The 14,953-nt window shown below is 50.1% G+C and overlaps 2 protein-coding genes across 6 annotated transcripts; both read left to right on the forward strand.

Annotated features, from left to right (window-relative positions):
- The first annotated feature begins 468 nt into the window (after positions 1-468).
- On the forward strand, positions 469-5,811 carry LOC119706364 (E3 ubiquitin/ISG15 ligase TRIM25-like). Of its 2 annotated transcripts, none has more exons than XM_038149949.1 (6): positions 469-1,593; positions 2,206-2,313; positions 2,681-2,914; positions 3,009-3,031; positions 3,917-4,125; positions 4,725-5,811. In XM_038149949.1, exons 1-6 carry the CDS (start codon positions 991-993, stop codon positions 4,796-4,798), a joined length of 1,251 nt encoding a protein of 416 aa, XP_038005877.1. In that variant the 5' UTR covers positions 469-990; the 3' UTR covers positions 4,799-5,811. The 2 variants fall into 2 exon arrangements, with proteins under 2 accessions (XP_038005877.1, XP_038005878.1); XM_038149950.1 differs by having other exon boundaries at positions 481-1,593; positions 2,206-2,301.
- A 321-nt stretch (positions 5,812-6,132) lies between these two features.
- LOC119706419 (E3 ubiquitin/ISG15 ligase TRIM25-like) lies at positions 6,133-12,573 on the forward strand. 4 transcript variants are annotated; one of them, XM_038150106.1, is made up of 8 exons: positions 6,133-6,811; positions 8,080-8,175; positions 8,750-8,983; positions 9,133-9,155; positions 10,636-10,772; positions 11,154-11,179; positions 11,416-11,451; positions 12,293-12,573. In XM_038150106.1, the coding sequence occupies exons 1-7, from the start codon at positions 6,200-6,202 to the stop codon at positions 11,416-11,418; spliced, it is 1,131 nt and encodes a 376-aa protein (XP_038006034.1). In that variant the 5' UTR covers positions 6,133-6,199; the 3' UTR covers positions 11,419-11,451; positions 12,293-12,573. The 4 variants fall into 4 exon arrangements, with proteins under 4 accessions (XP_038006034.1, XP_038006033.1, XP_038006036.1 ...); XM_038150105.1 differs by having other exon boundaries at positions 11,416-11,447; XM_038150108.1 differs by lacking the exon at positions 10,636-10,772.
- Positions 12,574-14,953: the final 2,380 nt, after the last annotated feature.

The raw sequence follows: 14,953 nt of genomic DNA on the forward strand, positions 1-14,953 counted from the left end.
TTTGTGAACAGGGACAGCTTTGATCGTGCCCTGGGCTGGCTGGCACCTGGCAGTGGGGGCAGCCCACCCCAGGCTGCTGTTCCTGACCAGCGTGCAATGCCCACTGTGTGGTCTTCATTTCACTGCCTGCTGAGCTGTCCTGGGCTGCTTTCTGGAGTCTCAGCTCCCACCTGTGCCCTGAGCAGCGGCACCTGACACCAAATCCTGCCCTGGCCTCTGCTGGCACAGGAGCTGCCTGGCAGGGAGCTCAGCTCTGTGCCACACAGGCTCTGCCCAGGGGCTCTGGAGGCTGCGCTTCAGGTCACCCACACAAGTGCCCGCTCAGCATTCATCACTGCCAGCCTGCTGTCCAGCTCCATCCAGGAGGCTTTGCAGAGGGGGAGACCTTGCTGACAGACCAGCTGTAATCTATGTAACTTTTACATATCCAGTACATTTCCCCAAACTCATACCTATTTGCTAAACACTCCCTGAATTTTCTGCATGTTTAAATCACTTCTCAGAGTTTATTTTCATGGGAGTAGAGTTCTTTTCAGGGTCTTGGCTAGTCGTTAGGGGAACATCCAATTTCACCAACTATTATTTTTTGGCCACAGACCTCCAAAAATGTTTCCTCTCTTTGAATGCATCCCATTGCTGTGGTCAGACCAGGTTATTAGTTCTTACCCACATTGTTCAGGCTCAGAGACTTCAGGGCTGAGATAACCGCTTGCACACGGGACAAAGCCCTGGCCGCTAAACCGAAAGGAATTTCCAAGAGTTTATTAACGACTTGTTACAACTTTTTGGTACTTATCCGGGAGAGCCACAGGCCCTGCCCACGCGACCCGAGAGGCGGGAAGCTGCAGAGAGGGAAGCCCCTCCGTCGCAAGGGGCGGAGGCAGCAGCTTTAGCCCACGGGGTGAATAAAGTTCATTCCTCGTCACTTCCCGCGTTCAGTTTCGTTTCCCAGCAGAGCCCTCCCCGTCAGCCGTGCCCGGAGCTGCAGCCATGGCCCAGGCAAAGGCCATGGCCGGGCTGAAGGAAGAGCTGACCTGTCCCATCTGCCTGGACATCTACAGGGACCCCACGAGCGTGGACTGCAGCCACAGCTTCTGCAAGGAGTGCATCAAGCAGGCGCTGCGGGGCCAGCAGAGCCCTGCCCGCTGCCCGCTGTGCCACTCGCCCGTCGGGGAGCTGCGGGCCAACTTCCACCTCCGCAACATCGTGCAGAAGTTCGTGGATGCTCCCGCGCTCCAGGAGGAGGAACAAGGCAAGGAGAAGGCGGAAAGCTCGGCGCAGGCCGAGGAGGTGCTCCGGTGTGATTTCTGCCTCCAGGAGCCGCAGCCCGCAGTGAAGACGTGCCTGAGCTGCGAAGCCTCGCTGTGCCAAGCGCACCTGAGCAGGCACAACCTTAAGAACGACCAGAGGAGCCACGTGCTGGTGGAGCCCTGCGACGGCCGGCTTCTGGCTGAGAGGAGATGCCCCCAGCACGGCAAAGTGCTGGAGTGCTTCTGTGAGACCGACTCGGAGTGCATCTGCGTCCTGTGCTCCGTCATCTCCCACAAGAGCCACAAGATCATCAGCTTGGAGGAGGCTTTCGGCGAAGCCCAGGTGAGAGGCTGCTGGCGCGGTGGCACCGGCCTGGATTGCGCCAGGAAAACCCCAGAGAGCTGCCACGGCACAGGGGCAGCTCCGCAGTTTGAGAACTGCAGAGCCAGCATGGGGCTGAATTGCAATCCTGGGCTTTTATCCTTAGTTTTGTCCCAGAGTCTCCCCGGCTTTGGCCCTTGAGGTATAAAACAAGATGTTATCAAGGCTTTTTTCCCCTCCTCAGGGAAGAGTTTGGCCAAACTGGTGGGACTGAGCGCTCCTGCAAGGTTTTAGTCCTTGGTGCGCCTCCAAGGCAAAGATGAGCCTGAGCTGCACTTATGCAAAGATAATTAATGGCAGAGTAACAGAAGGAAAGGTGCCAGCAGGGGAAATAGCTTTATGTGTGGCTAGTGCAGGTGAACAGTTTTCAGCCTCAAATTGTCCTTTTTGTGCTTGTAATTGTGGCATTTGTTCAGGGATAAAACCTTCCAGTGAACGTTTATCTGCTGATTTGTCCTGAGAGCAGGCAGTGAGCAGACCTTTGCAAGTCTCGCTTAACCCCTGTGATAAAACTGCTGATCTCGTGCATTATGGCATTCCTCTCCTGATATCTCCTTCCTGTGATATTTGTAGGAATCTTTTCCTGGCATTCTGGAATCACTGAAAAACCATGAAGCTGCCGTGGATAAAGCCATAGCAAACCTGCTGAAACAAAAAGAGGAACTCAAGGTTTGTTTCAAGGTCCAGTATCACCTTGGGGTGTTTGCTTGCTGCTAAATAAGGAGATAAAGGTTTCTTTTGCCCTTCTCCAGAAGGAGATTATGGATTCTGAAGCTTTCTTAGTTCCTGGGTGGTTTCTCATGTACTTTTGAGATTTCTTCTTTGAAGAAGGATGATGCAGAACTTTCTTATCAGACTGGGAGGTCCATTCTTAGTTAAGCTTGAAAGTCTGTGCCCCTTGATGAGTGGCTGGGGTGTTGCTTTTGTTTTTTTCCAACCTCCAACGTTTAGTGACTTTTTTAATCCCAGAACAAAGACAGATTTTTTTTCTGAGTATGAGCTTATGTGGAAAATGTCCCTTACAAATTTGAAATTGTTTTCTTAATAGACTGATGAGAGCCAGCGGAGGGAACGGCTGGAGAGCCTGTTCAAGGAGATGCAGAAGGAGCTAGAGAAGAAAAAAGGGGAGGTCCTGAAAGTTCTCAGTGACTATGAGGAGGAACAACTTTCTAAGATTCAGACAGAGGTGAATAATCACAAGAGGATGAAGGATTCAGCCAGCCAGGATATCCGGGAGCTGGAGGCTCTGAGGCATCAGAAGGACACGCTTCTTTTCACCAAGGTACCTATCAGCATCCCCATCCCCAGAGACACCCAGCTCCAGAGCTGGCCTGTGCCTGCCCTGGGCTGATCCTGCTTTCCAAATGTCTTTCCAGGCTTTTTCAGTGATCAAAGGCAGGTAAGCTGCTGCTGAGGTTTAATATCTTTATTGATGATGCGGACGAGGGACGGAGCGCGCTCTCAGTGAGTTCCAGCCGGCCCAAGGCGGGCAGGAGTGGGATCAGGACAGGCTGGATGCACGGGCCAAGGGCAGCAGTGGGAGGCCCGTGAGGCAAAGGGCAGGTCCTGCACTGTGGTCACAACAATGTCATGCTGTTCCGGCCTGGGGGACAGTGACAGCAAAGCTGCCTGGCAGGAAAGACGCTGGGAATGCTGTTCAGTGTTGGCTGAACATGAGCCCAAGTGTGCCCAGGTGGGCAAGAGGCAATGGCACCTGGGCTGTCTCAGCAATGGTGTGGCAGCAGGAGCAGGGCAGGGACTGTCCCCTGTGCTGGCACTGCTGAGGTGACAGCGTGAGTGCTGTGTCCAGTTCTGGGCCCTCAGGGCAAGAGCGCCCTGGAGGGGCTGGAGCGTGCCCAGGGAAGGGAACGGAGCTGGGAAGGGTCTGGAGAATCCCTGAGGGAGCTGGGAAGGGGCTCAGCCTGGAGAAAAGGAGGCTCAGGGGGGCCCTTCTGGCTCTGCACAGCTCCTGGCAGGAGGGGACAGCCGGGGGGTCGGGCTCTGCTCCCAGGAACAGGGACAGGAGGAGAGGGAGCGGCCTCAGGCTGGGCCAGGGCAGGCTCAGGGTGGGCACAGCAGGAATTTCCCCATGGAAAGGGGGCTCAGGCCCTGGAGCTGCCCGGGGAGGTTTGGATCCCCATCCCTGGAGTGTCCCAGGAAGGGCTGGAGGTGGCACTTGGGGCTCTGGGCTGGGGACAGGGTGGGTGTTGGGCACAGCTGGGACTCGCTGGCCTTGGCGTTCTTTTCCCACCTCTGGTTCTGTGATTCCTTCTGCACGTTTTAGGAAATGCCAGTCACTTCCTAACAGGGATGGTGTGATGCTGCCAAAGCCACCCATTACTTTGGAGAAATCAACAAGAGATAATATTCTGAGACTTTTCCAGCAATTTGTCTCAAACATGGAGGTCTCCTTTAAGCAGCCATCACCTTCGGGATACCAGCAGCAGGGACGAGGACCAGCACCGGGATGGGGACAGGGACAGGGACGTAGTGGTAAGTGCTCATTTCACCATGTCAAAAGCAAATGGGGAAGTCAATAAAACCTGTGTAGGAAAGGACTGTAATGAGGCACCAAGTACACCGAGTACCTCTAGAAGTGCTAATTCCTTACACTGTATGCCTGCTTGCACATGTGTGTGCAGCAAAGGGAGCTGGTCCTGCCATTCAGGGCTTTGGGGCATGCCTTGAATACATCTTGCTAAACCAGGCTATGGATGAAGAGGTTGGGAAGTCCCAGGAGTTTTCTGGGAGGATTAAGAGAAGGTGATAGCAATTCCTCTGTGGCATCTCTTTGATTCAGGGGGATGTTGAGAACTCATCCCAGCAGCAGCAGGGTCAGACATAAGTATCCTACTCTTCCTGTGTAAATAAGTACTTCTATTCCTTTGCAGTGTTTTGTAGGCTTTGCCTACAGTCCCAGAGCTGTGCACAGTGGACACTTGTCTGACTGAATTCTTGAAATTAGGGTTCCCTGGGTACTGCTGTCTGGGTGTTGCTTCAGCCCTTGCTGGCAGCGGGCCTCGGGTCAGGACAGAGGCAGGCTCCAAATGTCCACAATGATCTGGTAATCATTATGTGTTTTTTCTCTTTAGGCCCCTTCTCATTTGGTTCTACACCATACCATGGATTCACGTTTGGATCTGCCCCTCATTTTTCTTTCAACTAGCCTAATGAAATACAAATTCAGTGGCAATCATAATGATAACAATCATAGAAAGCAGGGAAGAGAGAGAGAAAACCCAACCAAAACTATCAACGCACAGCACAGTTGCTCCCCCATCACCCGCTCTCTGATGTCCAGCCACTGTTCCTGAGCAGCACTTGGCTCCTTGTGGCCATCTCCCCCCAGTTCATACACTGGCCGTGGTGTTCTGGTGAGTGGAATATCCCTTTGGGTCACCAGCCCCAGCTACGCTCCTTCCCAGCTTTTTGTGCACTTCCTCGCTGGCAGAGCGTGAGGCACAGAAAGCTCCTTGGCTCAGGTCTAGCACTGCTCAGCCACAGCCAAACCATCGTTGTGTTACCAACATTATTCCCTACTGAACCCAAAACTGTACCAGCTGCTGAGAAGAGAATGAATTCTCAAGAATGGAGTTCTCATGATTAGACTGAATCCCAGCCCAAACCAGGACAGGACTCCAGTACACACAGTGCCATCCCAGAGCTGCTGGAAGGAGGATACCAGCAATGAGAGAGCTGCTGGAAGCTTGGAATTGTTTGTGCCTGGTTTGAATGCTGCCTCTGTGTGTTCCTTAAGTCAAAGAAATCCATGGTAGAAGAAACACTGTCTTTTCATGATGTGTCTGACAAGGCTGGACATCCTGTTCAGAACTTCAGGCTTATAGAGACTGGAACCATCCCTTTCAAGTGTCCCATCCATGCTGCCATCAGTGTGTTGAAGCTCCTGTAGTAATGTGGGAACAAGGTGTTGTTTTGCATTTCCAGGCCTAGAAATTGTGAGCCTTGCACGGAGGCTGTGCTAAGCTGGCACATCAGAAATTGGATTGTGGGCTGCTGTGAGGGGGTATGTCACAGCTCCCCGCCTCTTCCTGCAAGAGCTCCTGTCTTATTTGTTCTGTTAATCATAATGGAAATACCATTAAGTTGCTCATTTTGTTCAGATGTTTTCAATACTGTGTTGAGTTCATGTTAATAAAGTCGTGTTATTAGCTTGTTAAACACAATGGCAATTTATTTTATCTAAAAGTTGACAGTTCAACATCAACCGCTACAGAACGAGGCAGCAGCGATGCTGATCTTTGATCTAAGCCGTGATCTTTGATCTCGGATGTCTCTTTCCATCCTGCACATCCAGTGCGGACGCAAAGCTGCCCTGGGAGGTGAGGAGAGACTGGGCAGCATTCCCTGCTGGAGATTGAGGGGAAACTTCCCGAAGCGGCTGCCGCAGCGCAGGGAAGCGCGGAGCCGGCAGAGGGAACATTCCTCTGCCCGGCCAGGGGCGGAGGAAGGGGCTGGAAGGGGAGGGCTTGGAGAGGAGGGCCGGCCAGACCCTGGGCAGGGAGCCTGCTTCAGGTGTTAGTTTCGGTTCTGTGCTCTTGCCGCAGGCATGGCGTGTGGAGGGGCTAGCGTCCTGAAGGCCGAGCTCACCTGCCCCATCTGCCTGGAGCTGTACCAGGAGCCGGTGTCGCTGAGCTGCGGCCACAGCTTCTGCCGGCTGTGCATTGAGGGGGCGCTGCGTTCGCAGTGCCTCGGGACCTGCCCCACCTGCATGGCCGACCTGGGTGTCTCCTTGGAGGTATACAACAACTTCTGTCTGCGCAACATCGTGGAGGTATTTAAGGCCACCGCTTCCGAAGCGCAACAGGCTGGAAGAGAAAGCCTCCAGCAGGACGAAGGCGCCGAGAAGGGGAAGACGGTGGTTCCCTGTGAGCAGTGCCTGGATGAGCCCCAGCCAGCTGTGAAAATCTGCCTGATTTGCGAGGCGTCCCTGTGCCAGGCCCACCTGAGCAAACACAACGCCAGGGATTTCCACCAGGAACACATGCTGGTGGAGGTGGGAGAGGGCAAGGCGGAGGAGAGGAGGTGCCGGGTTCACGGCAAGCTGCTGGAATGCTACTGCCTGAGGGAGGAGGAGTGCATCTGCGTGCTCTGCTCCACGGCCGGGGCCCACAAGGGCCACGAGATCATCACCATGAAGGAGGGACACGACAAAGAGCTGGTAGGGAGCTCTTCCCTGCCCATGGCCCCTGCCCTGGCCGCGATAACGGGGAAGAGCCTCTGGAAGGGCGGTAGGGCTTCCACAGGGAGTGGGGATGGGTGTGAGGGCAGCCCCGGGAAATTCCTCTCCTCCCCAGCAAGGGACTGGTGCATTGTGCTGGAAATTGCTTCTCATTCCCTCCTGTGTGTTGCCAGAGCAGTGTGAACAGCCAAGAGAGGAGCGGGGAAGGGTGTTCGGGGCTGGCCGGGACAGGCTGGCTCGGTCCCTCAGGGCGCGGGGGTCCCTCAGGCTCCGCTCCCCTCAGCGACAGGCTCCGCTGCCCCGGCACTGCCAGCCGCCCTCGCTGCGCTGTTCCTGGCTGGGATTGAGAAGTATTCCTGCAGGGATTAGAAAATCCCTTCCTCCACAGAGCCCCGGCAATGCCATGCTGTTGAATTTTGGGTGAGGAAGGGAGTTTTCCCTCTCGAGGTCCTTCCCTTGGGCTCTGTCCGTGCTGTAGCACGGTGGGGATCAGGCTCTGCTCCCCAGTAACCTGTGACAGGATGAGGGGAGGCAGTCTCAGGTTGTGCCGGGGAGTTTCGGGTTGGACATCAGGAGGAATTTCTTCACTGAGAGAGTTATTAGACATTGGAAGGGGCTGCCCAGGGAGGTGGTGGAGTCCCATTCCTGGCGATGTCCAGGGAACCACTGGACGTGGCACTCAGTGCTCTGGGCTGCGTGACAAGGTGGCGATTGGTCACAGGTTGAACTCGATGACCTTGGAGGTCTTTTGCAATTTCAGTGATTCTGGGATTCCTCCCTCTGCCACAAATTTTGTGGAGCTAGTGTCCCAGTAGATACAAGAGACGTGGGGTCTCCATATTCCTGCCTCTGAGTCGAGCTGCTGTCCTTGAAATGCTCCAGAATCAGCTGAGACTGAGGGGAGTGAATATATTCCCTGTGCTCACTCACTGCCTTGAGTTTGAAATATCTGGGCTCAGTTTGGAGCCCAAGCAAAAGCCCTGCAGGAACCCAGTGCATGGGCAGGAAATGGATCCCTCTGGACCTCAGGACAGATCACAGCCTCCTCAGGAATTAGCAGAAGCATCCTTTGCAGCTATATGGATTGCAAACTAACTTCCTCCCCCAAGCTGCATATCAAAATTTCAGGGCTGCCTAGCAGAAGTGGGATGTGTGAGACAATGGTCATTTCACCAGCTCCACAAACTGTCCGTCTGGTTTGAAGCTGTTCCTGCTGGGAAGTTCAGTGCTGTCTTTCCTTCTGCCAGATTGAACTCTTCAACACCATGGCAGACCTGCAGGAATCCAAAAGTGATTTAATTATTGCCCTAGAAGAGCTTCAGGAAAGCGAGAATCAGATCAAGGTTGGTATTCAGATTATTGTTAATTCATAGCATCTTTCCTTCACAGTTTCCCAGCAATAAGTGATGGAAACTGTACTGTTAGAAGCAGATGAATGGACAGGGAAAAGAGTGGTTTGAGAAACTGCCAGAAGCCAAGCTTCATTGCAGCCTTCCAGCTCCTCCTCAGGAGGAGCCAGCTGGGGGATTCCACCCTGTATTGTGGTTGCACAGACCAGGTTGCAGGACTGGCAGCCCACAGACTGTACATAAGATTATGCATTCTTAAAGTTTTCTACGTGTTTAATAAAAGAAAAGCAATTTATATCTACAAGTGGGATTTTCAGTGTGTACCAGTAAGCTCTCACATTGGTATTCAATTCAAGAAATTTATCTGACTTTATATATCTGACTTACTATATCAGGATTAATTTTGAAAAGCCTCTGTTGAATCAGATATTCCTAGCAAATGTTTATTGTCTAATTCCTGCTAAAGCCAGCACAAAAGACAGATAGAATCCTAATTGATAAGCAGAGGCTTATAACTGAAGGGTGGAGTTTCTGAGCCAGTGCCCCTTTTTCTTATCTCTTCATTTAGAACAATACCGTAACACTGACTTCTGACCTGAAAGAGCTGTTTAAAAGTATAAAGGCAGAGCTTGATAAGAAACAGAGTATGATCCTGAGTGACATTCAGTCTTATGAGGACGAAGACCTGGCAGTCATTGCCAACGCAAGGAAGGAAATGGAACAGAAGAGAGACCAGGCTGAGCAGAATCTTCAGGCTTTGCAGATGATAAAAGAGCAGACAGATATTTTCCACTTCTTCAGAGTAAGCAGTGGTATTCTGCTTTTCTTCATGGATCTGCCTATTTCTCAGCCAGGTGACCTTTCTGAAAATCACACTAATGATATCTCTCTTTCTTTCTCTTTTTTTTTCTTTTTTTTTCTTTTTTTTTTTTTTAACAATTCTCTTGGTAGGATCTGAAAGTAGTCACAGCCAGGTATGTTCCACTTCATAACATTTGTTTTCTTCCTTGAAAAAATACGGTGTTGATAACTGGGATCAAACCCCACCACCCTGTGCTGCAAAGCTGCTCCATATTCCAGCTGAGCCAGAAGAACCACATCCACACAAGTAACAGGGACGGAGAGATCCCTGCCTGCTGTTACACTTGTCCCTTTAAATTTTGGCTTCCTGGCTGGATTCTCATAGAAACCACTGGCTTTTATTACCAGCAAACTTTTTATCAGGGATGAAGCCCTAGGGTTCAGTTTACAGTAACACTGTCCTGGATGCACACTGGTGACTCCCTCAGCTGAGTTCCCAGGGAGCGGCCTTTGGCAGCAGAGATAACCAGCTCATTTCCCAGCAAGTTTTTGAGTTGTGGACAAGCTTAGTACCTTGAAAGATTTATTATTATCTTTAATTTATAACTTACTACTTCCAGTGTGATAACTGTAATTCAGTGGTGCAGCGGCAACAGTTGCAGATCCAGAGAGGCTTTGCAGCAGCACTGCAGGCCCCAGCTGCACGAAGGGCTGGCTCAAACATCTGTCTGGAATTTGAGATGTCACCTCAGTAACTTGCACTGGTAAAAGCTGAGTTCAAACTTGGGTTGTAAGGAGAGCTTGCAATCACCCTGTACCTCAGGGCTGCAGCTTGGTCTGTTACGGCTGTGCTGCAAGTCACATCCTAGCCCCTGGGATCAAGGTAATTTTCCAGAAACCTGGACACCATTTAGTGCCTTTGGCGTTCTTGTTCTGGCACTGCTACAACAGTAAGAGCCTGCCTGCAGCAAGTCAAGGCTCTGTTCACACACATGGGGATTATCAAAACACCTCCTCCTCTCTCATTATCTGCATTTGAAAGTTCCAGTGCAGGTCGGCGTAGTGGTGATATTTTGTGAAAATCCCTTTGCTAGGATTTTCTTCTCCTGAGAAGCTGAAGGGCCTCAGCTTCAAGTGTAAACAGTTTGTTATCTGCTGCTGTGGGATGCAGCAGGTGCTTCCTCCATTGCTCAGTGTGGGATGTTTCTGCTTGGTGGCCAATCCAGGGGGCAGCAGCTCTCGGACTCTCTGGGAGTCACAGAACTTTGTTATTCATTCCTTTCTATTCCTGTCTCGCCTTCTGATGATTTTTTCTCTCTGTTCTTAGTAGTCTAGTTATAGTGTGGTTTTTTTTAATATAATATATATCATAATATAATAAACCAGCCTTCTGAAATGGAGTCAAAAATCTCTCCTTCCCTTCACCAAGTCCAGACTGCCCTGAAAACCACCGCATCAGGTCGGTCAGCACGAGGCACTGCCAAACAAATAACAGTATGTAACAGTTGGAATCCAACCTTCCCAGAGGGCTGTTAAACCAATAATTCACGTGGCCAAAGCCCTCTCCTCTTTGCAGACTCTGTCCTAGTGAAGAATTCTGTCACCTTTGGAGCTGGCTGGTTTTCCTTGGTGCAGTGACTCTCTGTGCCCTAGGGTTGACAGTCTGGATCTGCTCACTGTGGATGTCAAGGTGGAGGCAGTGCAGCTCAATGGCAGACTGATGACCCAGTATGAAACCCAGAAAAAGAGGTTTTTGTTGCAGCTGGACTCTCTGCTGAACGATGTGCGCGGTGAGCGGCCCTGACCCATCCTCACTGACATTGTGAGAAACAGGGACCCCAGTCCTTGGCAGCTCCTCCCGCCAGGGTGTGAGGGGCTGGTGTGGGGTGCTGAGAGCTGTGGGGAGCGGGCAGGGGGCAGGTTTCTGTGGATAACAAGGAGGAGGTCTGCTCCTAAGCAGTGCAAGGCTAATTTCTCCTCTCTCTGGTGTGGTTTCCTGCTCCCGTCAACTTCCCAGGTTCTGGGTGCTCAGTCCCACTGTCAGGAAACATCCTGTGTGTTTGCCCAGCCCCATCCCCTCCTGGTTTATCTCTGAACAGTACCCAGCCCTACACTTGAGTTCATTGCCAGCTTTGTTAACCATTCTTCTCTGTTTTGTTTTTTTTTTCTAGATCAAGAACGCCCAGAAGATGAAGAGGTAAATCCTTTTCTTTACTTACAAAATGTTCCCTGCAAATTTCTCCAGTTGTTCATTTAAGGACTGTCTGTCCTGCACTTTCCTGCTTCAGTTTTAAGGAGACCTAAGCAGAGTCTCGAAGGCTGTCCTTCACCTTGAAGAAGGGGCTCAGATCTATTCACATCTCTTGTTCTGCTGTTAACAAGACGTGATTTGTGTTTTACAAGGCTCTAACATTCAACACCATTTCTTTACAGTGAGGCTTCACCTACTGATACCTCTCCAGAATGTAAGTAAGTGTTCAAAAATCCCATTTCTTCCTCAGGACTCTGGCTTGGGGCTCTGAGTCTCGCAGGGAAAATCTCCCAGCTAACAATGGGATCAGCATTTTGCTGCATGTGTCTCCTGTCCTTGCCAGAGCGTGTAGCCTCAGGGCACAGCTCTCGAAATCTGCACTGGGCAGAAATCTCTGGGAACTCAGCAGGGAAATCATTTATCCTCAGCCTGAGGGACACGCTGGGTTTGCTTCAGCACTCAGGAGAACTCTGAGCCTGTTCCAAGGAAAGACCACGGAGGGGTTCCCACCAGCTGGGCAGGAGCTGGAGCAAACCCAGAACCTGAAAAAGTTCCCTAAATAAATGCAAATGCTGCAGGAGATAGGAAATGTGTGAACGGTATTTCTCTGCACATAGCACCAGTCCAGTGCTCAAATCTCATGGGCACAGCAGGGCATCTTTTCTCCAAGCTTTTTAAAATAAATGTTATTTAGATGTTAACAATTTTTTAAAAATTATTCTTTTAATTGCTGCAACTGAAGTTCAGTTTGCAAATTATTATCTTCTTAATTCATAAATTCTAAAGAAATCTTACTTTCTCTGCCACTTTTTAACTTTAGGAGCAAATCTAGAGGTGTATTTTTTAATCAGTGTGTATGCCCATGTATTTCTCTTGTGAGCTCAGTCAGTGGCTGTGCTCTACACAGAACCAGACAATCACTCAAAACAGGTCAGGGGAAAAGTTTTTTTCTGAGACAAGGCAATGCTCTACTTGGAAGCGACTTGTCAAATATGTTATAAAATATTACTTTATTTTACAGTAAGTGAAACTTTTTCATCTTGTTTATTCCTACTGCAGGAGAGCATTGTTGAGAAGGAACAACATACATACTTGTTTGAGAATTTCGATTCTCTTAGCTCCAGATGTAAGGGAGATGTGAAAAACAGATGCCAGAACTGAGATGGAAAGAAAAACTTGAATATTATCCAAAATTACCTCTAGTAATGAGAACCTGCCACATGTTTTGATCTCCCCTCCTACCTTGAATTCAAATAAATTCTGTAACACATGAAATTTTTTTGTAAGCACTAAGAATTAATATGAAACTAATAAAATCTCCAACTGCTGCTGCATTGCGAACTGTGGACTGTATTATCTCACAGATCTAATTATACTTTTGTACAATGATTTGTGGTGACTCTGTTGTCACTATGTGGCTGAATAACCAAATAAATAGCTCTCGACACAGTAAGCAAGGCTGGAGGGTTTCATACCATCTCCACCATCACCAGGAATCAGCTGTTGAGAGCATTTTTTGTGGGTAGACTCCCAAGAAATCAAGGCCGAATTTCTCTGTGCTTTTAGAGGACTTGTGGCTACACCTCTGTTCTGTCACTTGTGATGATCAACACATACCTGATTTCAGGGATTAAAAATAAACACAGCAGTCCATCTCAGATTTAGGGTAACATCTCTCTTCTGCTTTGAATGGACTCTCCAGGCTGTGCTGTCTCAGCCCTGGCTCTGCTGCACACATCAATCATTGGCATAACAGAAAGTGTGTGGCCAAATTTTGGGAGCTCAGCGGTTGCTCAAGGTGACTTTGCAAATATTCCTTCCTGCTCGAAGGCAGCAAGGCACAAAGGGCAGCTGCCCTCAGCCACTCAGACGAGGGAAAAGAATGAAGTCTGTCCTTCAGCACGTTCCTGAGCTGGCCTTCTCTCTGGCTGCCAGCTGAAGGAGCTGGGAGCAGCCAGTGCAGGCCAGAGCTGCTGCTGCAGACGGAGTTCCTGCAGTGCTGCAAACCCCTGCAGACACCAACCCTCCCTCAAACCTGGCATTTGTAATCCTGCTGCAGGCTCACAAAGCTTTTGGATGAAAATGAGACTCTAGGAAGGTGGAATTTCTGAGTTAGATGCTAAGTTGATGGCGCAGTTTAATTCCCCCATACATTTGCTTGTTTGCAAAGAGACTCACTGGAATTTGTGACTTATTTTAATGCTCCATGCTTTAGCCTTGAGGAAGCAGAGAGCTGAAAGACTGGATGAAAGCAGGGTAAGAAAACACGCAGAATCCAGCAATTATTTGACTAAGCCTTCTAACACACATCAACACTCTGAAAATTTTATCACCTGATTACTTCTTGACTCTAGGTGACAACATTGGGCCGTGACACACACTGCAAGTGCAGCAGTTCTGCACAGGTGTTTGTGCAGAAGACTTTTTCTTGATTGCAGTATAATTGTGACATGCATAGTCCTGAGATAAGGACAGAACTTAATTCTTTTTGATATCTTTATGGTTTAAGTATTTTGATTACCTAAGGACTCTGATTCATTGCATCTTTCCTTTTGTATTACACCCTCTCACCTCCAACCACTCAATTTTTACTTGGCATTTGTCTCATCCTTGATGGAAGCCTTTAAAAGCAGCTCATTTTAGCTCTCCTTTTTTGGTTTTGCCAAGCACTGAATGATGTGACTGAATTAAATTAAATGCATGTCAAGCATTAGGATGGGCCTCTTCCTGTTACTTAGTCTGATGGGTTTTCTAAGTAACTCAGACCTGCCACACATAGACGTGTGTGTGACATTAATGAGGGCCTTCCAAGCCCAGCAGGTCAGGGTGGGGAGGAAGGTTTGTCCCAGCTCTGACAGAACTCACAGATGGGAACCAGGCAGTTCCATCTCCATCTCCAAACTTAATGCAAGAATGTGCAAATTCAGGCCTGAATCTCAGTGCACTGCGAGCTGTAGAGGGAGGGAAGGGCAAGGAGAGTAAATAACTCATTTTTAACCACTCTGAGCATAACCCAGCCATCCTCCCAGGGAGCTGTACCAGCAGGATCAGGGCACTGGGCAGGGAGGTGCCAGGAGGACAGGACTGAAGGCAGGAGGCTGGGAGCCAGGTGACACAAAGCTGAGAGCCAGGGGAAATCACAGGCTGCCTTTATCTGTGGGTGATAACGCTGAGCTGGGAGCCTGGGAAAAGCTGGGAAGAGCCAGGGAGAGCCACTTCCTGTGGGATTTATGGACAGAGGGCTGATAACACCATCACAGGCAGAGCAGTGTGCCAGGTGGCACCAGGGCACGGCAGGGCTGCCCAGGAGCTGCTGGGCAAAAGGCAGGGAGGGCTCCCAGGGCTGCCCAGGAGTACCTGCTCTGTGGAACAAAGCCATTCCCAGGGTTATTTTGCAGTCTGACCAACTGGTCTGTGGAGATTGGATATTCCAAAGATGATGTGGCGATCTGGAGAAGCAGCGGGTTTGCCTGGCAGGCTGAGTGGGATGGGCAGGTGGCACACGCTGGCATTTGTGTGTCAGCAAACCTCAGCTCCTTGGCAGGAGATTCTGGAGCGTGAGGAGCCCAGAGGCACATTTCTCCAAGACCAAAGGTTCCCTCAGCACAGAAATATATAAACCATAAAGCATAATATACCTCGAGAAGAGGAAAGCAGTTGGAAGTGAAATTATTTAATTATCTTAAATAATTGCTTGGATTTTTTCCACCCATTTTTAAG

The sequence above is a fragment of the Motacilla alba genome, chromosome 13 (genome assembly GCF_015832195.1).
Source record: "Motacilla alba alba isolate MOTALB_02 chromosome 13, Motacilla_alba_V1.0_pri, whole genome shotgun sequence".
NCBI lineage: Eukaryota > Metazoa > Chordata > Aves > Passeriformes > Motacillidae > Motacilla > Motacilla alba.